This window comes from Lates calcarifer, linkage group LG1 (genome assembly GCF_001640805.2).
Source record: "Lates calcarifer isolate ASB-BC8 linkage group LG1, TLL_Latcal_v3, whole genome shotgun sequence".
Classification (NCBI taxonomy): domain Eukaryota; kingdom Metazoa; phylum Chordata; class Actinopteri; family Centropomidae; genus Lates; species Lates calcarifer.
This window is the reverse complement of record NC_066833.1, coordinates 15,156,144-15,175,474: the sequence shown is the minus strand read 5'-3', so window position 1 is coordinate 15,175,474 and position 19,331 is coordinate 15,156,144. Positions and strand designations below refer to the sequence as shown.

The 19,331-nt window shown below is 40.0% G+C and overlaps 1 protein-coding gene across 3 annotated transcripts in view; it reads left to right on the top strand.

The window, feature by feature from the left end:
• The window catches only part of sytl5 (synaptotagmin-like 5), a 37,037-nt gene extending 18,654 nt beyond the window's left edge, over positions 1–18,383 (top strand). The window contains exons 2-18 of one of the 3 annotated variants that reach the window (XM_018671967.2): positions 983–1,332; positions 1,429–1,644; positions 2,633–2,745; positions 3,418–3,535; positions 4,802–4,945; positions 5,282–5,384; positions 5,508–5,637; positions 7,002–7,102; positions 7,780–7,875; positions 10,251–10,316; positions 11,963–12,141; positions 12,921–13,023; positions 13,126–13,287; positions 13,383–13,491; positions 14,334–14,472; positions 14,561–14,769; positions 15,980–18,383. In XM_018671967.2, coding sequence (XP_018527483.1) covers positions 1,214–1,332; positions 1,429–1,644; positions 2,633–2,745; positions 3,418–3,535; positions 4,802–4,945; positions 5,282–5,384; positions 5,508–5,637; positions 7,002–7,102; positions 7,780–7,875; positions 10,251–10,316; positions 11,963–12,141; positions 12,921–13,023; positions 13,126–13,287; positions 13,383–13,491; positions 14,334–14,472; positions 14,561–14,769; positions 15,980–16,122 — 2,250 coding nt within the window. In that variant the 5' untranslated portion in view covers positions 983–1,213 and the 3' untranslated portion in view covers positions 16,123–18,383. Of the gene's footprint in view, positions 1–982; positions 1,333–1,428; positions 1,645–2,632; positions 2,746–3,417; positions 3,536–4,801; positions 4,946–5,281; positions 5,391–5,507; positions 5,638–7,001; positions 7,103–7,779; positions 7,876–10,250; positions 10,317–11,962; positions 12,142–12,920; positions 13,024–13,125; positions 13,288–13,382; positions 13,492–14,333; positions 14,473–14,560; positions 14,770–15,979 lie in introns of all 3 variants that reach the window. The other 2 variants (XM_018671966.2, XM_018671968.2) reach the window with 2 other exon arrangements.
• Positions 18,384–19,331: the final 948 nt, after the last annotated feature.

Here is a 19,331-nt window from a genome sequence, read left to right as displayed (position 1 = left end):
AGGGTAAGGCATTCAGCTGTGATGGCTAAGGTGAGGGTAAGAGGCAAGGGAATGTCAGCGACAGATCCCCACAAAGATATTTGTACAAGGATGAGTGTGTGTATAGCAGTCAAAGCACATCATGTTTACCAATAATTTGCAGAGTCATCATAAGAAATCAGGGCCACGTAACGTTTCCGCAGCTGAGCTAGGAATGACACAGGTGATAGAGCCATGAATTGTAGGGTTGCTGGTTCGATATCTGGCTCCTCCTGTGCATATGTCGTAGTGTAGTCGAGCAAGATATTGAACTCCAAACTGCTCCTGTTGAGTGTGTATGCCATAGTGATGCTGGAGCTATGTGAAAAGTTCCGCTAGTTCATCCAGTGGGAGAAATAAATGCATATATCAAATTTCACTCAAAACCAGAAACTTCAGGGGACCACCAAAGTTCATAGACTTTGACCTCTAGGCACTCTAGCGAATATTTGCACCAGATTCCTTGGCAGTTCTCAGTGCCTGATGAGATATTTCAGTCTGGACTGACAGATGGACATTGCAATCTCTAGAGACATGTCACTGAATAAAAAGCTATTTCTTTTTGTATAAAAGCTTCTGCCAGATGAATTTAATGTAGCTGTATGCGCTGGCATACAGGTGTGCAGATAATTAGTACAAGTCTTCTTGTGAGTTTCAGAGAAAGATAGAGCTTTGCTAATGGAAGGTGAAAAATGTGGGTGTTGTGTTCTGAATGTCAGGCTTGGAGCCTAATTGGGAGGTTGTGAAGCTGCTGTGGAGCTGTCAAATGTCAACCAATTACTCGTGTTTCACCTTGTAATCCTTCAAGTCATTTTCTTATTTTAATGTTTTGCTTTTTACAGTAGCCAAAAGACAAGCACATTAACTTGGACCTATACTGCCAATCCATTTACAGTGTTTACAAAGTTATTGAAGTTAGATGTGTTTTATTGACTTTTCCTTGTGTCTGTTTGACCTTTTTTAGGTTTCCTGAAGGTGGTCACCTCTTGTTAGCTTCCCAAAGAAAAAGATTAGGAGAGGAAACACTGGAGAAGCACTGGGAAGTTCAGATTATGCCAATGCTAAAAGAACAGCAACCCAAACGTTAGCAGAACAGGAACTGGAGCACTTTGCATCATAATGTAGTTCTTTCTGGCTCCCTTCATGCAACATCTTTGTTGGCTGTTGTGACTGCCTGGGTTTAACTGAGGGATCAATGGAGCAGGTCGCGGAGGATCTGAACCTGTCCTTTCTGCTGGAACATGAAAGAGAGATGATCCTGAAGGTGCTGCAGAAAGACGAGAAACTGAGGAAACGAGAGGAGAAGAGGATACGGTGAGGAGTTTGGTATCACCCTTTCAACTAATTTTCATCTCACTCTGACTTGTTTAAAAAAATATCTCTCAACATTCTCCTCTTTCTCTCACACAGGAAGCTGAAGAATGAGCTGCTGGAGATCAAACGAAAGGGTTCCCGTCGGCCCCAGGAGTTGGGGGAGAGACAGTGTGCTCGCTGCCTGAAGACTTTGGGCCTGATTTTTGACCGCGGAGATCTCTGTGAGGACTGTCAGCTGCGCGTCTGCAACAACTGCCGCATCACAGCTCCCACCGGACGCCAGTGGAAGTGTAACGTTTGTGCCAAGATCTCGTAAGTGTAATGCCTACAGGGACCAGGGCAGTGTTTAGTGTTTAGAAGAGGAATTAAACTCCAGATGGCTTGGTTTAGCTGGTTAATGACACCACGTCTGTCTACATCTTTCAGGGAGGGCCTTAGGTGTTTCAGTGCTGGGATCTTCTCCAAGGCTTAGAGGAAAAATCCACCTTAACCCAAAAAACTCTACTTCAGCAATATTGTTGTTTAAACCAGTGATTTTATAGTTCCCTTTTCTAGTGATTTTCTTATGTATGCACTCCATGCATAAATTGCATTGCATTGCACATGCATAAATGTATTCAATATCTTTGTGCCTAATGAAGGTTGTTTTGCATTGACATGTCTCTTAAACTTACTTGGTACATTTGACACTTTTCTCCAAAGTGCTGGACGCTCAGTTTTCCATCTTCATAAATAGATGTGAGCCAAGGCATTTTCATTGTACAATCTTATTTTACTCCTTTTAGTTGTTTCAGACTGTGCTGAGAGCTGAGCTGCTCTGACAGTCATCATCTCTGAAGCCATATTAAGTTAGTATGACAATCAGCAGCCATGAGTTGTCATCACCAGTCTTACCTGCTACATAATGGCATCATAAAAACTATTTTTGATACAGTGATTTAGACATTCTTAAATTTTTAAAATGTAAAATCGTAGCCAATGTAAACATCACTTAATTTTTCAATGTTAAAACATTATTAAGTAAAAAAAATCTTGTGTGAGTATTGGCTTCATGAAAAGGGGACTGATGTATTAGACTACATTAGCTTTAGCTAATTTGTACCCAATAAACTGGAAACCATCACTGGTAAACATGAGGGTTTGATGTCTGGTCTTTTGAATCAGTTAGCAGTGTTTTTTTATTATAGTCTCATAACACTAATAAATAACTGATTATTGATCGATAATATCTAACAGTGTGAGTTTACCTGGTATTTTGAGGAGATGAATTCCCAGTAAGTGTAGGACTGTGTGTTCGCAGGGAGCTGAAGGTGGTGACAGGAGAATGGTTCCTGGAGGAGCGGTCCAAACGGTTCGAGCAGGGAGTGCTGAGCAGCGACGTGATCAAACAGACAATCCTGAGCAGCCCGATCAGTGAGTCTGACCGCTAATGTACTCAAAGCTGTAAAACTATAAGCCAAACTATAATGAATGCTGAGCACTTTATCAAGAATGCCATAGTAACACTGGGTAGAGCCTCCCTTTGCTCTCAAAACAGTCTTTGTTCTTTGTGGCTTGGATTCCACAAGATGTTGGAAACGATCCTTTGAGATCCTGCTCCTGTTGACATGTTTGCATCACATAATATCCAGCCTGGACTGTTCACCCGAGGCAGGTTGGGTCTGTGGTTTCATGCAGTTGACACCAAATTCTGACCCTACCATCTGCATGCTTAAGAAGATTCATCAGTTTGTTCAGTCTCCAACTGTCCAGTTTTGAGCCTGTGCCCACTGCATTCTCAGATTTCTGTTCCTGGCTGACAGGAGTGAAACTCAACGTGGCCTCTCCTGTTGTAGCACATCCACCTCAAGGTTCACAATGTGCATCTGTTTGATGTGAACATTAATAGAAGCTCCTGATCTGTACAAGCATGACTTTGTGCAGTGTGCTGCTGCCATGTGATTGGTTGATTGGATAATTTTATGAACAAACAGGTGCACAGGTGTTCCTAATAAAGTGCTCAGCGAGTGCAGCATGTGAGGTGGTGAAGTAGTGCAGGATATATGCTGATTGTATTGATGACATGTTGATGTTTTTGATCACAAGCCACAGACTCAAAGTCTACAGAGAACCTGTTGGCCCCCTCTGAGTCTGAGAGACCCGACACCCCAAGATCCAACAGAAGTGCAATACTCAATGCTGTAGACGGAGTCAGGAGGAAAGGGTAAGTAGTGATCATGGAGCAACAGCTCAGTTTATATTCATGCAAATTCAGTATTTAATAGGGTTTACTCAGTGAATTATTAGACAACGTTAAAACATGAAATATACATGATAGCAGGGGATGCACAGGATAAAATCATCTCAAACCAAATGTAAGAATCTGCAGTGTGTTGAGGGCTCACTTCAGCACAAAGGCATTAGAAAAGATCAAGTGGATGCTGATTTGATTTTTGAGACCCTGAATGCATTTTAAAATACATTTGGCAAAGCAACATGACAGTAATTGGATTGTGCCAGCTAACATCACTCCTCATCTTGCCTGCACTCTAACGGCTCCTGAAGGCACCACACTGTTTCAGACAAAGAAGCCATACAGACAAAAAGCAGACCAGCTCTGATAAAAAATACATGTTAGGGCTTCTCAGTTAAAAAAGAAATTCACTTGTTCAATTTCAGACACTCAGGGAGCTACACTTACTTTATCAGAGTGGTGCTTGTGGACTACTTCCTGGCTGATATATTACATGAACCAATGTTAAGAAAAAACAGTAATTAAAACAGCCTATTCAAACAAAAATTGATAAAGATAATAATAATTTTTACTGAGTACACGTCTTGTTCGCAGCAGTGTTTGATAGTGAAAATTGTGTTCCTGCATCCAACACAACGTGGAAGCACTCCAAGACGATGAAAACATTTTTTAGATCTGCATATAAATATATGTTTCAAACTTATAGACAGTAGTGATGATCATGAGATTCATAAGTAAGTGTTATGCATAAAAATAAAGCATGACACAGGGTAAATGACGGAGTTGACATGCTGATGTTTAGCAGGTATACTGTTGATTTTGTTCTTTAGCACAGTGAAGCTAGTTTATAATGCTAGCAATTGCTAATTAGCACACAAAGTCCAGCTGAGGCTGATTGGAATTACATTCAGTCATTGAAATTCATCCTCTTCATCAGGGCAAATCACCTAATCACCAAATTTCACAGGGCTGAAAACCAACCGTATTTAGTGTAAATAATTTAACAAAATAATATACAGTGTGGACCAGGGCTGTACATCTCTGTCTGGGGTATATTGCCTCGGCAGGATACAAACTGTTGAGTTGAGTGACTGAGATGATCCTGATAACAGAGAGAGACACGGTCTAATGACTCTGCAATAATGGACATGACAGCATATCTCTAATACACAGAAGATAACAGAGTTCCCGTGGATGTGTGTGTGTGTGTGTCTGTGTGTGTGCATGTGTGCGTAGAAGGATGAAATTGGATAAAAAAGGCAGCCGACCCACCTTGAAGCCAGAGAATGGGGTCGACAGCACCAGTGTCACATCTGTTTTGGATGGAGATGCTCAGAGTGTACGAAGCGCTCGCTCTGCTCCGAGTCCGCATTCAAATAGGTGTGTGTCCATCAACCATTTAAACATGTCTGTCTTTATTTTCAAAATTTTGGAAACTGTTTTGAACTTCTTAGATCCCCATATAGTGACACTGTTTTAAAACTCATTCTGTCAGCACTGGTGCACCCTCGTATCAGTCTCTACAGTCTCTGGAGCCTTGGTTTCAATGACTAAAACAGAAGCATGCATCAGAGTAAAATCAAGTCGGAAGGCAGTGACAGTTATTAAAAGTTTAATCACAGTGAAGCATCTCTTAAAGTGATATTTGATCCTATTTGTGCCAAAGAGCCTCAGGCAGGATGTTTCCACTCATTGTTTATGGTTTTTGGTTTGCAGGGGTGGTGCGGTGGCCTTGGAGTCCTCAGGGATGCCCACTGTACCCAACAACCTGCGATCCCAAACTCCGGACAGATCATCCGCCTCCAGCGACAACCGGAGGGTCAGGGTCAGCAACTAATACACACAGACACACTGTAAAAGCACGCACAGAGCAAGACACTGGGAGAAACTATCTAGATTGCAATGCTCTTTTAATAGTGTGTGTATTTGTGTTTGCAAACAGCCTGATGGTGCGGAGAGTGTTGCCAGTGTACACTCCAGCGACAGCGTGCCCGAGAAGAAAGCTGCCGGCCATCACAGGACGAACTCTGGAGCTCCAACCATCTCTGTGTCAAGGGCCTCTGTCTCGTCAGGTACCTCCACTCATTAACAACCCACTCATCCTGTTTTGTCTTCTTGTTTTTTTCCCTCCACCTTGAAGCAACTTGACTCCTGCTTTTGTCTCACAGCTTCACAGCTTGCACACAAAACATTTCGAAATCTGTGTCACAGTTTGTGTTAGAGGCGGTGGTATCATATCAGAGGTGATGTTAGTCTAATCAGGGCTGTGCAAAAACACTCAGCTCCAACTCAGACTGCTAAGTATCTTGTAAAGGACGACATTGTTCTGTACTCTAGATGTCACGTCTGCACAAATTACACTATTAACTTAAGCTCCCCCGTCACTTTCTTCTGCTCTTCCTTATGTGTGTAACTTTTTAAGTATAATCTCCTCTACTTTGTGTCTATCAGTGTCAGACCCTGCTAAAAAGTCTGTCAAGATTTTAAATGTGGCTCTGATCAGTGTTGGTGGGCTGGAAACAAGCTGCTGAGAGAGGGTCTCCACTCACACAGTAGCATATATAGATAGATTTAGTTTTGAAGCATTCTATTTCCAGTTTAAAGACAGATTTTAGTTAAGTGTATAGTTTATTTTAGTTTATAATTTTCAGACTGTTTCAAAATCTCAAACAAGACTTATTATTACTTATAGCTGTCTCCTGACGTTTTAGACCCAGTTTTTGCAGCTTTGCCTGCTTGAAAGCTCATTTACGCTCCTCATCTATTTTAAATTTCTGAAGCTAACTCAACTTTCCTCTTTATCTTTTTTGCCTGTGTATGTATTTTTGTGGATCATTTTAATATTTTGGGAGAGTCAGGTGATATCAGATATCAGTCTCATGTCTGTGGTTTATATTTTTTGCATAAATAGAACGGTAACAGTTCAAAAATATGTCTTCAAGCTCTGAGGCTTAATAATTAACATCTCATTTGTTTACACAAACAGTCTTTTTATAACCAAAAACACAAGAGCAGAATTTGAGCACATAGATTAAACTGTGTGTTTATCTACTGTAATGTAAACTGCAATTGTTAGCATGTCTGGCAAACAAATCCCTTAAAATACATCTTCTTCTCAAACTAACCTACAGAAGTTTAAAAGCACAGCGGTTTGTAATGCGTTCAGACAACTCACGATGGCAACTGTTTCTGCTAAATTTTAATTCTGCAAAAGCTATAAGTACTTGAACACATTCTTCTTCCACAGTCTTCACAAAGCAGACAACATGGTGACGATGATTAGTTTCTACCCTCTCTTGCACTGTCTGCTTCTGTTTTTCAGTGTTTGCCCTCTGGTCCCTCATTCCCTTGAAACAACATCTACTTTTTTTTTTTTTCCCCTTACTCCTCCTCCTCTTCACCGCCCGTTTCCCTCACCTCTCTCCCCCTGCACCAGATCACAGTCGTTCAGAGATGGACCTGTCAGCTCCGGGTTCTGATCCCAGTGATGACGCCCTCAGTCTCAGAAGCCGTTCGGTCCCCGGGCTCAACGAAACAGTAAGCAGCATCAGTTCATCCCTTCCTCCTCCTTCAGATGTATCCCCCATACACTGATCACATATGTATTTGATTTCTTAAAAGCTTTGAGTGTTTTAAATGCGCACAGACTCACTGTTCAGTCCGTTCTCATTGTGAATCCGCACATCTACCATCCTATACTCTATGTCCACGTCGAGCTTAGGATCTGTGGCTCAAAGTGATGCGTCAGATGTGGGGCTGAATGTTAATTTCACTTCAGAGCTCACTTCAAAGAGCATGACGAGCGTCTAAACGGCTGTAGGCTGAGAGCAGGTGGAGGAGGATGTGGCGGTCAGTATAGGCCTGCTTTGTCCCTGTGTTTACTGAGTGTTCGCGTGTTCATTGAAAGTGCTTGATGGAAACACAAACACAATGATACTAGGACACACACTCAGTTTTAAGCATAAAACTACTCACTCATTCATGCTCACAAGTTTACTGTAAACCCAATGACACCATGATTTTGCGCGTGATAAATGAGTAAACAAATTACCACGCTCTCGTCCTGACTTGTCTGATTGAATTTATGGAAGCTGGCTGCATCCACCCACACAGAGCTGCTGGGTGGGAAAACTGTGCAAAGTACAAAGATGATCTGGCCAACTTCCCAGATGCCATCTCCCCTTTGATTAAATCTGAACGCTGTCATCCTGCAGGAGTTTTCTGACGAGGATGCGGAGGAAGACATTGATGCCCTGATGTCGGCCCACGGCAAGTCTGCCGGCCGACGCCTCAGCAACGCAGTGTCAACGGTAACACCTGTGTTAAAACTAGTGCACAAACACAAACATATCAAAAACAGATTCCAGGAAGTCCTGTATGCTCATATGCAGCACAAACATGAACACGCACACTGTATACAAACATACACTCACCGTCACCTGATGTGGTAGTTAGGGATGTATGCTGTAGTGTTGACTGTGTAAATATTGTGAGAGCTGCTGGGCCAAGGGACAGCTTGTGTCATGAACACCTGCAGCACAGTAAATGCAGCACGCTTAGGAAGCCTGCTGCATTTACATAACTGACTTGTAGTATGACAATGTGAGGGATTTCTGCTTTGTGTAAGAGAATAATGTGTTATATAGTGAATATAAATTTGTAGAAAATTAATTTAAGGTCAAACCTATTTGGTTTATTCTCTGAAACGACCAAAACTTATTTTCTAATTGATCCTTTGTGGTGTCTGCAGCTATTCAGATAGAAAAGAAAAACATATTTAAAGCTGCAACTATAAAAAATTGTCTATCAACTATGGATTCAGTGACTGTTTTTAAAGTGGCGACTTAACATCTAAATCTAACAACTGCTCATGTTCACTCTTACTGTTCTCGTCATTGTTTTCAGCTGCAGCAGGCAGCTGTTTGCTATGAAATAGCTGTGATAAATCCACCCTACACTACCTAGCACATTGACATATAGGGACTAGCTGGGTAACATAGTGGAGCATTTAGCAGCTTAAGAGCAAGATATTTCCCACAGGATGTGAGTAAATATCAGACTTGAATGTGTTGATTGTCATTTATGACTTGAATACTAATATTGCTCCATATCTGGTGTTTGAGAAGGTAGACAGCTGTTTGCTAACTTTGCAGGGTAATAATATGACAGTGTTGTGTTTACAGTCTGTTTCGCTGCCCCCAGGCATCCTAAAATATATTGTATATATATATTAATGCAGCTGTAAATTTTGTTTATCAGTCTGTTCTGAACACTGATTTTTATCTTAGATCAGATGCTAAGGATGTCAATTATCAGCTCAATAAAAACAAAAGAACAGCAAACGTCTCCACAACATTAACAACAAATGACCCTCACTGCAGCTTTTAGCAACGTGCACAGACGTCACTCTGAACAGCTTTAATTGTAACTACTTCCCCCTTTCTACAGAAATAGCTCCTAGAGAGCTCCAGAGTTGAAATGTATTTTTTCAATCCCATTAACGCCACAAATTAAATTGAAATCTGTTGCACTGGTTTGGAAGCAGAAATAATGAATATCTCAAAACATGGGCACATAAAACTAAAGCTATCGATCACACATTTTAAATATGTACCCTTTTTATTTGACTTTCCCGTGTTTACATTTACGCCTTGAGCAAAGTTGACTTGGTCACACAACCGACTATAAAATCCTACATTGTCTTAATTCATAACTCATACACTACCTTCAGAGGTTTGTGTTTCTCTTTGTGTATGTGAGTGTGTGTGTAATTTGAGAAGTGCATAGGTAAACAGACGTCCAGTCTGTTCCTTTCATCATGTCACCTCATAACAGCTGTCACCAAGCTGCTGTTGGCAGTGTGAATGGAAGTGGAAAGAAGTGATGGGGGATATTATACAGATAGTCGAGTCTGTCTCTACTGTACTCTGCCCAGTGTTACATTATTCACTTCATGGAGGGCTCTGCCTGGATAATGAAAGCGCAGCTGAAGTGGTGTTAGTGCCACTTACTTCACAGTGCAGTTTCTATTATGGTTAAGGTAGTGTTTTTCAGGCTGTAGAGAAATCTTTTTTGTCTCTGTAAATCTATAAAATGTTATTACTGAATCAAAATAAGTAATGTCTACAGCCAAGATTTACACCTGATGATGGAAGTAAATTAAAAGATTGGGGATTCCTCCTGAGGGGAACATGATTGTTTTAGCCTAATTTCATGGCTAAAACTATCATAATCTATCTATCTATCTATCTATCTATCTATCTATCTATACACACACAAAACACACACATACATATATATATACTACCCTTCTCTCTCATTCTTACTGTTGCCCTGTGTGTGTGTGTGTGGTGTGTGTGGTGTGTGTGGTGTGTGTGGTGTGTGTGTGTGTGTGTGTCCAGTGCATCCATGTGTATTTCACAGCCGATTCCAGATGAGTTGTAATCTCTGTGGTTTCATCTGATAATCACCATGGTAACCGTGTGTAATGTGGTTTCTGGCTGTGTTGCTGGAGACAGGGTTTCTGCAGCTCCTCCTCAGGGGCCAGGGGGTCTGTGCTTGGGGTCTGCCTCTATCACTAACACATCAAACAGCTCAGATCTCTCTCCGTCTCCTTCTTTTTCTGCATTCCTTCCCCTGTTTTATCTCTCTCTCTCTGTTGTTCTTAAATGAAATCGCCTGCTAGTCTTCCACTCCTGGTTCAGAAAGAAGGTGGGGGTACCTCAATGTCCCCGACTCGGATGCTGAGACTGTGAGTCTCCTTTTCCACGTTGGTGCATGTACTTCTATTCGCCACTGCACACATTCAGATTTTTTCGGAATATACCATTTTTTCAGTGAAACTGCATGTTCAGTGTGAGTTTGTGTTCCTTTTTAATGTTATTTTAGCTAAATCTATTTCCATTAAGTCTAAGCCCTTCACATTAAAGCAGCCATTTATCTCACTGGCTCCCTGCAGGAAATAAATGAGGTAGACTTTCCAGTAGAAAGAGCACAGTGTGGCTCAATTCTGTCTGTCTTCTTGATTTCTGTACTCCCAGGACAGGAATATTATTATCAGTGGATTATACCAGTTATATCCTGTCCAGAGCCACAACTGTCATGTTTGCCTGCTTCCCCAGAAATTTTCCAGACGTACAGTAATTATCTGCTGTGGTGGTAATGGTTTGGAGTCTTTTGTTCATGGAATAGGTTTTGCAGGTACACAATACGAGGTAGTAAAATGTGGTCCTCACGCTCTCTAGTTTGTCATGGAAAGATGGGTTTTTCTTCTTAATTTGGCAATCTTTGAACCTCAGCAGTTGCCGACACCCAGGTTAATACTCTCCCTCTTTTATGGGAAGTTAACTTTCTGCATGTAACTGGCAATAATAAGACGACATGATTAACAAGTTGCTCTCTTCGGAGTTTTGTCACTTATTTGACTTTTTATTTTTTTTATTCATTTTCCTGTTCTGCTGATTATACACGTATATTTTATGTTCCTATTAACTAATCTGCCTGTTTCTTCATGACTCACAATTAGAACCGAGGTGAGTCTGGAATTAATTGAGCAGTTAATTAATCAGCGACAGCAAATCAGTTTTCACTCAAACATGAGAAAAATGACATGGTTCCAGATTATCAGTTGCGGGGGTTTGCTGCTTTTCCGTCTCTTATGTGACAGTAAATTGAATGTCTTCTGAGTTTTTGGCAAATAAGTTGAAAACATCACCTTAGTCTTTTGGAAATTGTGCTAGGTATGTTTTCACAATTTTGACATTTCAAAGACCAATTGATTAAGAGGACAAGAACATAATTGGCAGGTCGATCGACAGGGTTAAAAAAAACAACACATGGATATAATGTCAATAATAATAATAAAAAACTTTAATTTAATCTTTCACTTATGCATTTATAAAAGAGATATTGTATTATATATTGGGAAAGAGCTCTATTGCACATTCCAGAAACACAGATAATACTCTAATTTCTGGACATAATACAATCTGCAAACCTGTGACATGCACAATGTAACAGTGAATCTTCTTATAGAGGTGTTGGATTTTGGTCCACAGTGTATGTTTTACTTGTTCTTTTTTACTTTTATTTATCCAGGGAAGCTTCCCTGAGTCTTTTAAGTCTACGATATATAATCATCTTGTATACAGTAGTAGTAAAGATTTTCTTACTGTGTATTGCCACAGATTTTATTCCATTTATTTTCATGAGGGGCTGCAAATGTTTTATTTCTACCATATTTCATCAGCACTTCATCATACTTTTGTTATTTTCTCCATCTTTCTCTTTTTTTGCTTATACTTCACACACTGCTTTTCTTTTCTTACTTATTCAACTCTCTTTTCCTACCTTTGATCTTCTCCCCCTCTCTCGTATCTCCCTCTCTCACCCCAACAGAGTAGTATAAACAGCATGATGAGTATGTACAGTGAGACTGGTGACTATGGCAACGCCAGAGTGAGCGGTGAGATCCTGCTGAACATCAGCTACAGCTACAAAACCGGTGCTCTCAGCGTCCTGGTCAAAGAGTGTCACAACCTGGCAACGGGAGACGAGAGGAGGCAACGCACAGATGCGTAAGAGTGCGCGCACACACACAAACACACTAAACACAGACACCTAGATTATAAGTATTTATTTGATATATTGTGAGGGCTGATGGTAACAGCTGATATTGGCACGCTGCAGGTTCATCGCAGTGTAGGAGCTGTATTACTGTATTATATTTATCAGTGAAGACTAAATCAATATCAACCTTTTCATCTAATGTGTCATAAGAATGCAAAAAAATGAATTTCCTAAAATACTGAACAATTTCTTTAGGTTTAATGCACAGTGTACTTTTTATAGTTATTATTTACACTTATTTCTTTTCCAGTTTTCTATCCAAAATTTTGCATTATTGTAATTGTCATTGTCATTTTTGCTAACTTGTGTGGTGCTGGTCATGTTAGAGCATGATCTTTAATAATCTCACGAAAGGGTTGTGTCTCAGTTAAAAAGAAAACATGGTTACCACGGTAACAGCAGATGTAATTTGAAATAAATTGAGGAATCTCTCTCTGTCAGTTTTCCTGACAACCAGTCATCCAAAAAACTTCACAGTCAAATATCCTGCTGCAGTGATATCTTCATATCAGTGTTTTAATGACCAAATTTGGTGGATTTGTGCCAAAAAAAAGACATTTGAATAAAAGAAAATTTATATTATTCTTAAATAATTATTCTGATACTGACAAAGAAATCCATGGTTGAACGTGCAAGAATCTGCTGTAATAAAGTAGGAATGGGAACAATTTCCAGGGGATCTCATGCTGGGGAACACAACTGAGTCACTGTGTCTTTTTCATGGCAGCTATGTGAAGACTTACCTGTTGCCAGATACGTCACGACAGAGCAAGAGGAAGACGAGCATTAAGGCTAACACCATTAACCCTGTTTTCAACGAGAATCTGAGGGTCAGTGGCTGAAAAACTCAACAAGCACCAACTGTCAGTGTTTATTATAGGATTTCTACCTGTGGCTGAATTCATCATAATTTTTTTTCTCATGTTCTGTAGTATGTTATCAGCCACTCGCAGCTGGAGACACGAACTCTGCAGGTCTCTGTGTGGCATCACGACCGGTTTGGACACAACAGCTTCCTCGGAGAAGTGGAGCTGACCTTCGATACGTGGGAGTTTGATTCTCAGATAGAGGAGTGGTACGCTCTGCAGCCAAAGGTAGGAACCAGCACATCTACACGTTGTCCTCTTCTCCTGTGAATCTGTGTTTACCAAGACAAGTGTTTGAGAGTCTGTGAATGGTGTTTGTGTAGGTGGAGAGTAGTATAGACTCCACGTTGCAGTATAAAGGAGAACTGACAGTTGTGTTGAAGTATATACCTGCAGAGAAGAACCTCATGCTGCCTCTGGACCAAGTGCAAGGTACATTCATGATGTATTAACCCGTGCAATTTGTTTCATGTTACTTTGGATGTAAAAACATGTTACAATCATCTTGCTCCAAACTGTCTGAAAGTATCATATTCATTATACTCTGCATCAGTTTATTCAAACATTTATTTGAAGCTATACAGTCACTTCAGAAAATATTCAGACCCCATCACTGTTAATTTTAAATTGATAAAAATTGACATTTTTGGCATTAGTTATGAGTTCTATAACTCATAATGATGAAATGAAAATCTATTATAAGATCACAGTTGGCATCTCTGGCACATTCAAGACAATTGTAAATTCTTTGATAGGTTATTTAATTGTCTATAATTGTAGCCTACATTTAACCTTAATTTAGTAGTCTGTTTTTAGAAATGTTTTATACATTGCCTGTATTTTGTCTAGCTTTTTATGCTGTCAGGTCAGCCCTTATATGGTTTTCCAACCTCAGTGGAACTAAAAAATTTCAGTTGATTATTCTAAGAATTGTCAAAAAATATATTTGTATTCCCGTACACGTTGTTGTGGTTTATTTTGATTGTTTTGATTCTGATTTACCCCTTTCAGTATACATCTTGTCATTTCAAAAACATTAATTTGTGGTTTGTTTACACCTGAATTCAGCTCAATTTATTTATTTATTTTTTTTGGTTAAAAAGAAATTTACAACCTCATTATCATAAGTACATGTCCTGAGTGCATGTGTATGTCTGTGCATATAATTTCCATATGTAAAGCACTACTACAAATGTGTTTTGGTTCTCATGTGTTGCATAAATAGACCTGAACCTGTGAACTGATAATGTGTTCATTCCTCCTGCCTCCCTCAGTGAAGAAAGGGTTCCTGAAAAGTAAGAAGACGAGCAGCTTCACTCTGCCTAAAGGGGGCATGGTTGAGCTTCTAGTCAAGGGAGCCAAAAATCTAACTGCTGTCAAGTCTGGAGGCACCTCTGATCCTTTTGTAAAAGGGTGAGATGCTCCCTGGTTTTGAATAAGATGCGATTTACAAAAACACAGCCTGAGTACTGAGTAGTAAAGTTGCTTTTCTTTCCGGCAGGTACCTGCTCCCTGACAGCAACAAATCAACCAAGCACAAGACGGCAGTGGAGCGACGCACAGTGAACCCACTGTGGAACCACACCTTCACCTATTGCGGCCTGCAGCCAGGAGACCTCAACAATGTCTGTCTGGAGCTCACCGTGTGGGACAAAGAGGCTCTGGCCAGCAATGTCTTTCTGGGAGGGGTCAGGCTGGGAGCAGGCACAGGTCTGTGTAAGGTAGTCTACTGAGAAAACAAGGAAAGAATATTTGGTTTGACTCTCTTAGTATGCGAAACATCTCCACACTTTTTTCTTCTCATAAGGTCAATGCCTCGCACAGAATTTCAAATACGATGGTAAAACCTCTGAAACACTGAATAGTTCTCTGTGGACTAAAGAGCTTTAGAAGAGAACTTAAGAACTTTGAGGGGGCTGAATGCTGTATTTTATGTGTACACCTTAGAAGTGGGCTCTTATTCAAGTTCCAAGAAATTGGCTTGAAAATATCTCATAAAAACCAGTGCATATCAAACAAAAGTCATATGTTAATCTTCTTCTGTCTGAAAGCCAAAAATCTTTATCTGCACAACTGAGAGACTGGTATTTGCCCTTGGGCTATTGAGGTTGGCAGACTGAAAAATGTACAAAGAGAAAACAGCTTGTGTGAGTGCTGTGTGAATTGGGACAAATGGAAAGTGAGGCCCATTTTCTCCTGTATTGTGCATATAATAAGTGTCTGTTTTCCAAGAAGTCGACAAAAGCCCGAGGTATTCTGGCATCTAGATAAGTATGGTTCGGTGTATAAGTTACTTAAACTTTGTCTCAGAAGCCTCCATAAGAAGGCAAAGTACACGATTTAACTGGTATGTATTCTGATTTCTCCAATATAATACATTGTAACTATTTTTTTTAAATTAGTTTTGACATGACATTAAATTATAAACAAAGGAAAAGTTTGATTTTATATCAATCTTCTCATCTAACTCTGGGCAAAAAGAGGATAAGCATTTCCCCAAATGTCAAAGCTGTTCCTTTAAACTGGCTTTCTCTCCAAAGCTTGGAAAAGAGGGCATGCTGGCTTCTTTACTTCATACTTGTTCAGATCTCTCCACTGTTACACAACACGTGTTCCTCCTGTGATTCATACTGGTTGTGGACTTGAAGGTATAAAACCTGATTGGACTTTTGTAGTTTGAAAATGTTCAGTACATGCAGCATTCTGGATTTGGCTTTGTAAGCCCACAGTTGTATGAATGAGACAAAAATTATTCATTCATCCATTCATTTGCAATTATGGATTTAACTACAGATTTCAATTAATCAAATAATAAAAACTAAATGGAGTGCTGAGGGAGTGTTTATCTCCTCAGGGTTCTGTAGTCCTGTATTTCTAAAAAAGTAAAACGAATGTTTCTGTGTTTGTTTCTCCCCTGAAGGCAAAAGCTATGGGAACGAGGTAGACTGGATGGACTCATATGGGGAGGAACAGCGGCTGTGGCAACGCATGATTGAAAACCCAGAGGTCCCTCAGGAGTGCACGCTGATGCTGCGATCCAGCATGCGCAAGTATAACACATGAGCCGGTTTGAAGCACAGACGCAGAGGACAAAAGAGAATAACAGAGGGAGAGGAGAAAGAGAAAGAAGTGGTGTGAGGAGAGAGTGGAGAGACAGTCCTCCCTAATCCCCCCCCCCCCCCCCCCGATATGCTCTGTTCAGATCCCCCCTCTGTCCAGAACAGCCAGTCATGCCTTACACACTCATCTACATGTGCGCCTCTGCCCTCTAAAGCATCTAGTTTTCACCAAGCACTGCTGTTTACTGCTGTGTATGAAAAAAAAAAACATATGTTGTATGTATATAACTTACTGTACCTACTGAATAAGCACACTTGTGACTCCTGATGTGTCCGTCCTCGTCTCTGTGATTCATGTATCAGAGTCATTTCTGCATGTAGTTACAGCTGATGGAGACCATTTGTAAGGCATTAGATGAGACACTGATCAATAATGTAGAGACTTAGACATTCCCTTTATGAGCTGACAAGCTGCTCTGAAGCACACAATGACGTTAAGATTCATCCCCTGGTAAACAGTCATGTACAGAGGTGGAAAGTGACTAGTGTTAGTACTACTGTACCATCCCAAAAGTAGCTGAACACAACCAAATTCTGCTGGGGGTGAAAGAAGAAATACTGCTTTCAAAATAAGATTTACCTTTTCAGTTACTTGGTTAACTGTTGATAAAATGTCAGAGAAATGTGAAAAATGGTCATTGAATTTTTCATTGAGTTGTAGGCGATGTCTAAAAAATTTGAAGACCGAGCTGCACCACCATCAGTTTTGATTCATTGTGATTAATTATTTAGTCAACTAACTTCCAGAGCATGTGAAACATGGCCATTGAATTTCCCACCGCTTTAGATTTCTTGTTTTGTCTGACCAAAACACAACAAAACATACTGAAATACAACATAGAAAAGCAGGAAATTGTCATATTTCCGACGCTTGAACCATCAAATACTGAGCATGCCAGTCCTCTGTTCAGTCAGTCCACAGCTGAAATATCTAAACAATAACTGGATGGATTAAAGTGAAATTTTGTGTGGTCCCCAGAGGATGAGTCCCTACTGAGTTTGGTGAGACATTTCTTGGTTAAAGTTTTCATTTATCCTGTGAAATATCTTAACATTTACATTTAGTTAGTGAATCCCAATGAATCCTGATGACTTTGGTGAACCTAATTTACCCTAATGCCATCATGGAGGTGATGTTTGTGGTTCTTAGTAAAATATCTAAATACCATTGGTTGGATTGTCGTCAACATTCACAGCCACCTGAGAATGAATTAATCGGTTGTTTTTGGTCGGTTTTGGTGATTCACTGTTTCTTGAGCGCCACCATCAATTCAAACCTTTTTCAACATTTTGATTTATGATCAAAAAACTGGAAAACTGATGACATGCCCATCAGCCCTTAAACCTAAAGCAAAACTTTTTTGCACTGAACATTAAACTTGCTTTGCATCGGCATGCTAGCATTGTCATTGTGAGCAAGTTCAAGTCCTTCAAAAATGTACTTTCAGAAACAAGAGTACTCCCACTCAGTTACTTTCCACCCCTGGTTGTATGAAAATAAAATATCTGTGGCACAAAGTCTAGACAGATTACACAATTTAGACTAGCTTCAATGTACATTACATAACACTGTATCAGTGTGATGATAGAAACTGCATGGTACTGTATTAGAGAAAACTGAGATAGAAGAACAAAACAAAGTTACGTAAAGCACTGATAATGACATCACTTTACATTCACAAGAGGAAGTGCGATTTTCTGATTTTCCCAGGAGCCCTGAGGCATGGGGGGCTGTGTGTTATAGAGTGAGTCAGCACCAAGGCGAGCTGCCTTCATCTCAGGGGGAGCCTAATAATGAGTCAGTGACAGTCACCTTGTCCCTGTCGCCCAGGGCCCTGCGACCCACCATTCCTCTGATGAATCACACAATTCACAAAAAACGATTCTCAAGTCAAACCCCGTACAACCATTTTTCTCGTGGAATGCCAATTCTGTCCACCTGTCCTTGGCAAACCCTCTGCTCTGAAGTCTCAGAGCAAAATAATTTCACACCCCACAATTACAGTAATAATACATGGTGTTCACTGTACAACATACTTTAGATGAGAGACTCGTGTAATACCTGATTACTGAAGCAACTCTTGATGTACAGCATGAACTGTCTCTGTTGGTCTGGTTTCCAAGCATCAGATTCACTGTATCCAAGTTGATTTTGTCCCAAATGTGTTACAGGAATATTTTGAAATAAACACATCTTTCCATAGACTGATTGTTAGCATTTTATTTATTTTTTATGGAGTAGTCTGTCTGAAGTCTGTGTAAGTGAGCTGCTCCAACACTATTTTGAGCCGACTGAAGGTTTTTAACACTCTGCTACCCATTTAAACAATAATTTCTGCCCTTGAAAAAAAACAAGGTTAATCAGTTACATTGATATCTGAAAAAGTGGCAAATATTCACATTAGAGAAGCTGAAACCAGTAAATGTTTGTCATTTTTGCTTGTAAAATTCACACTACAGCCCAGTCATTTTGAAACAACCCTGCCTTAATGGTTTCTAACAAATAAAATCCATGCAATTGTTTTTACATAGGACATAAAGAAATACATTAATTTATTTTTCAAAGTTGAGGGCTAATCCATGTCTTTGTTTCTTCAAAGACAAACCTTTTGATATTTTAAATTTGATTCACTTTGCTTCCAGATCTGAATCAATACATTTATTTCAGGTCTTTATATTATTATTATTATTTCAACACAGAATAACGCATGTGAGGCATATTTTTCATTTTAGTCATTAACATTATGTTTAACTTCATTCTATGTTTTTTGACTTGGGTAGTCCTCTCACACTGATACTCATTATTTCCACCTGTTGTCCCAATTATCCAAATGGGACACACCTGTGAGTGAGTGCAGAAAAAGGTCAGGCTCAGGTAGTATTTCCTGCTTTGTCACCATGCTAAGCTATGTAACCCATGTTTTAAAACTAGACTAACAGTCTACGGCAATGCTCATATCTCTGTGACGCTGTATTTAGTCACGGTTGTGCTTAAGTAAATGCTAATGTCTAATGTTGGGGGCGGGGGCTGAAGGGAACATTGATGTCTCAACAAAATATCATGGCAATCCATCAAATAGTTGTCGAGACATTTCAGTAAAAGACAAAACATATCAAACCTGGAGGAAAGGTCAGATTCACAAACCAGTAATC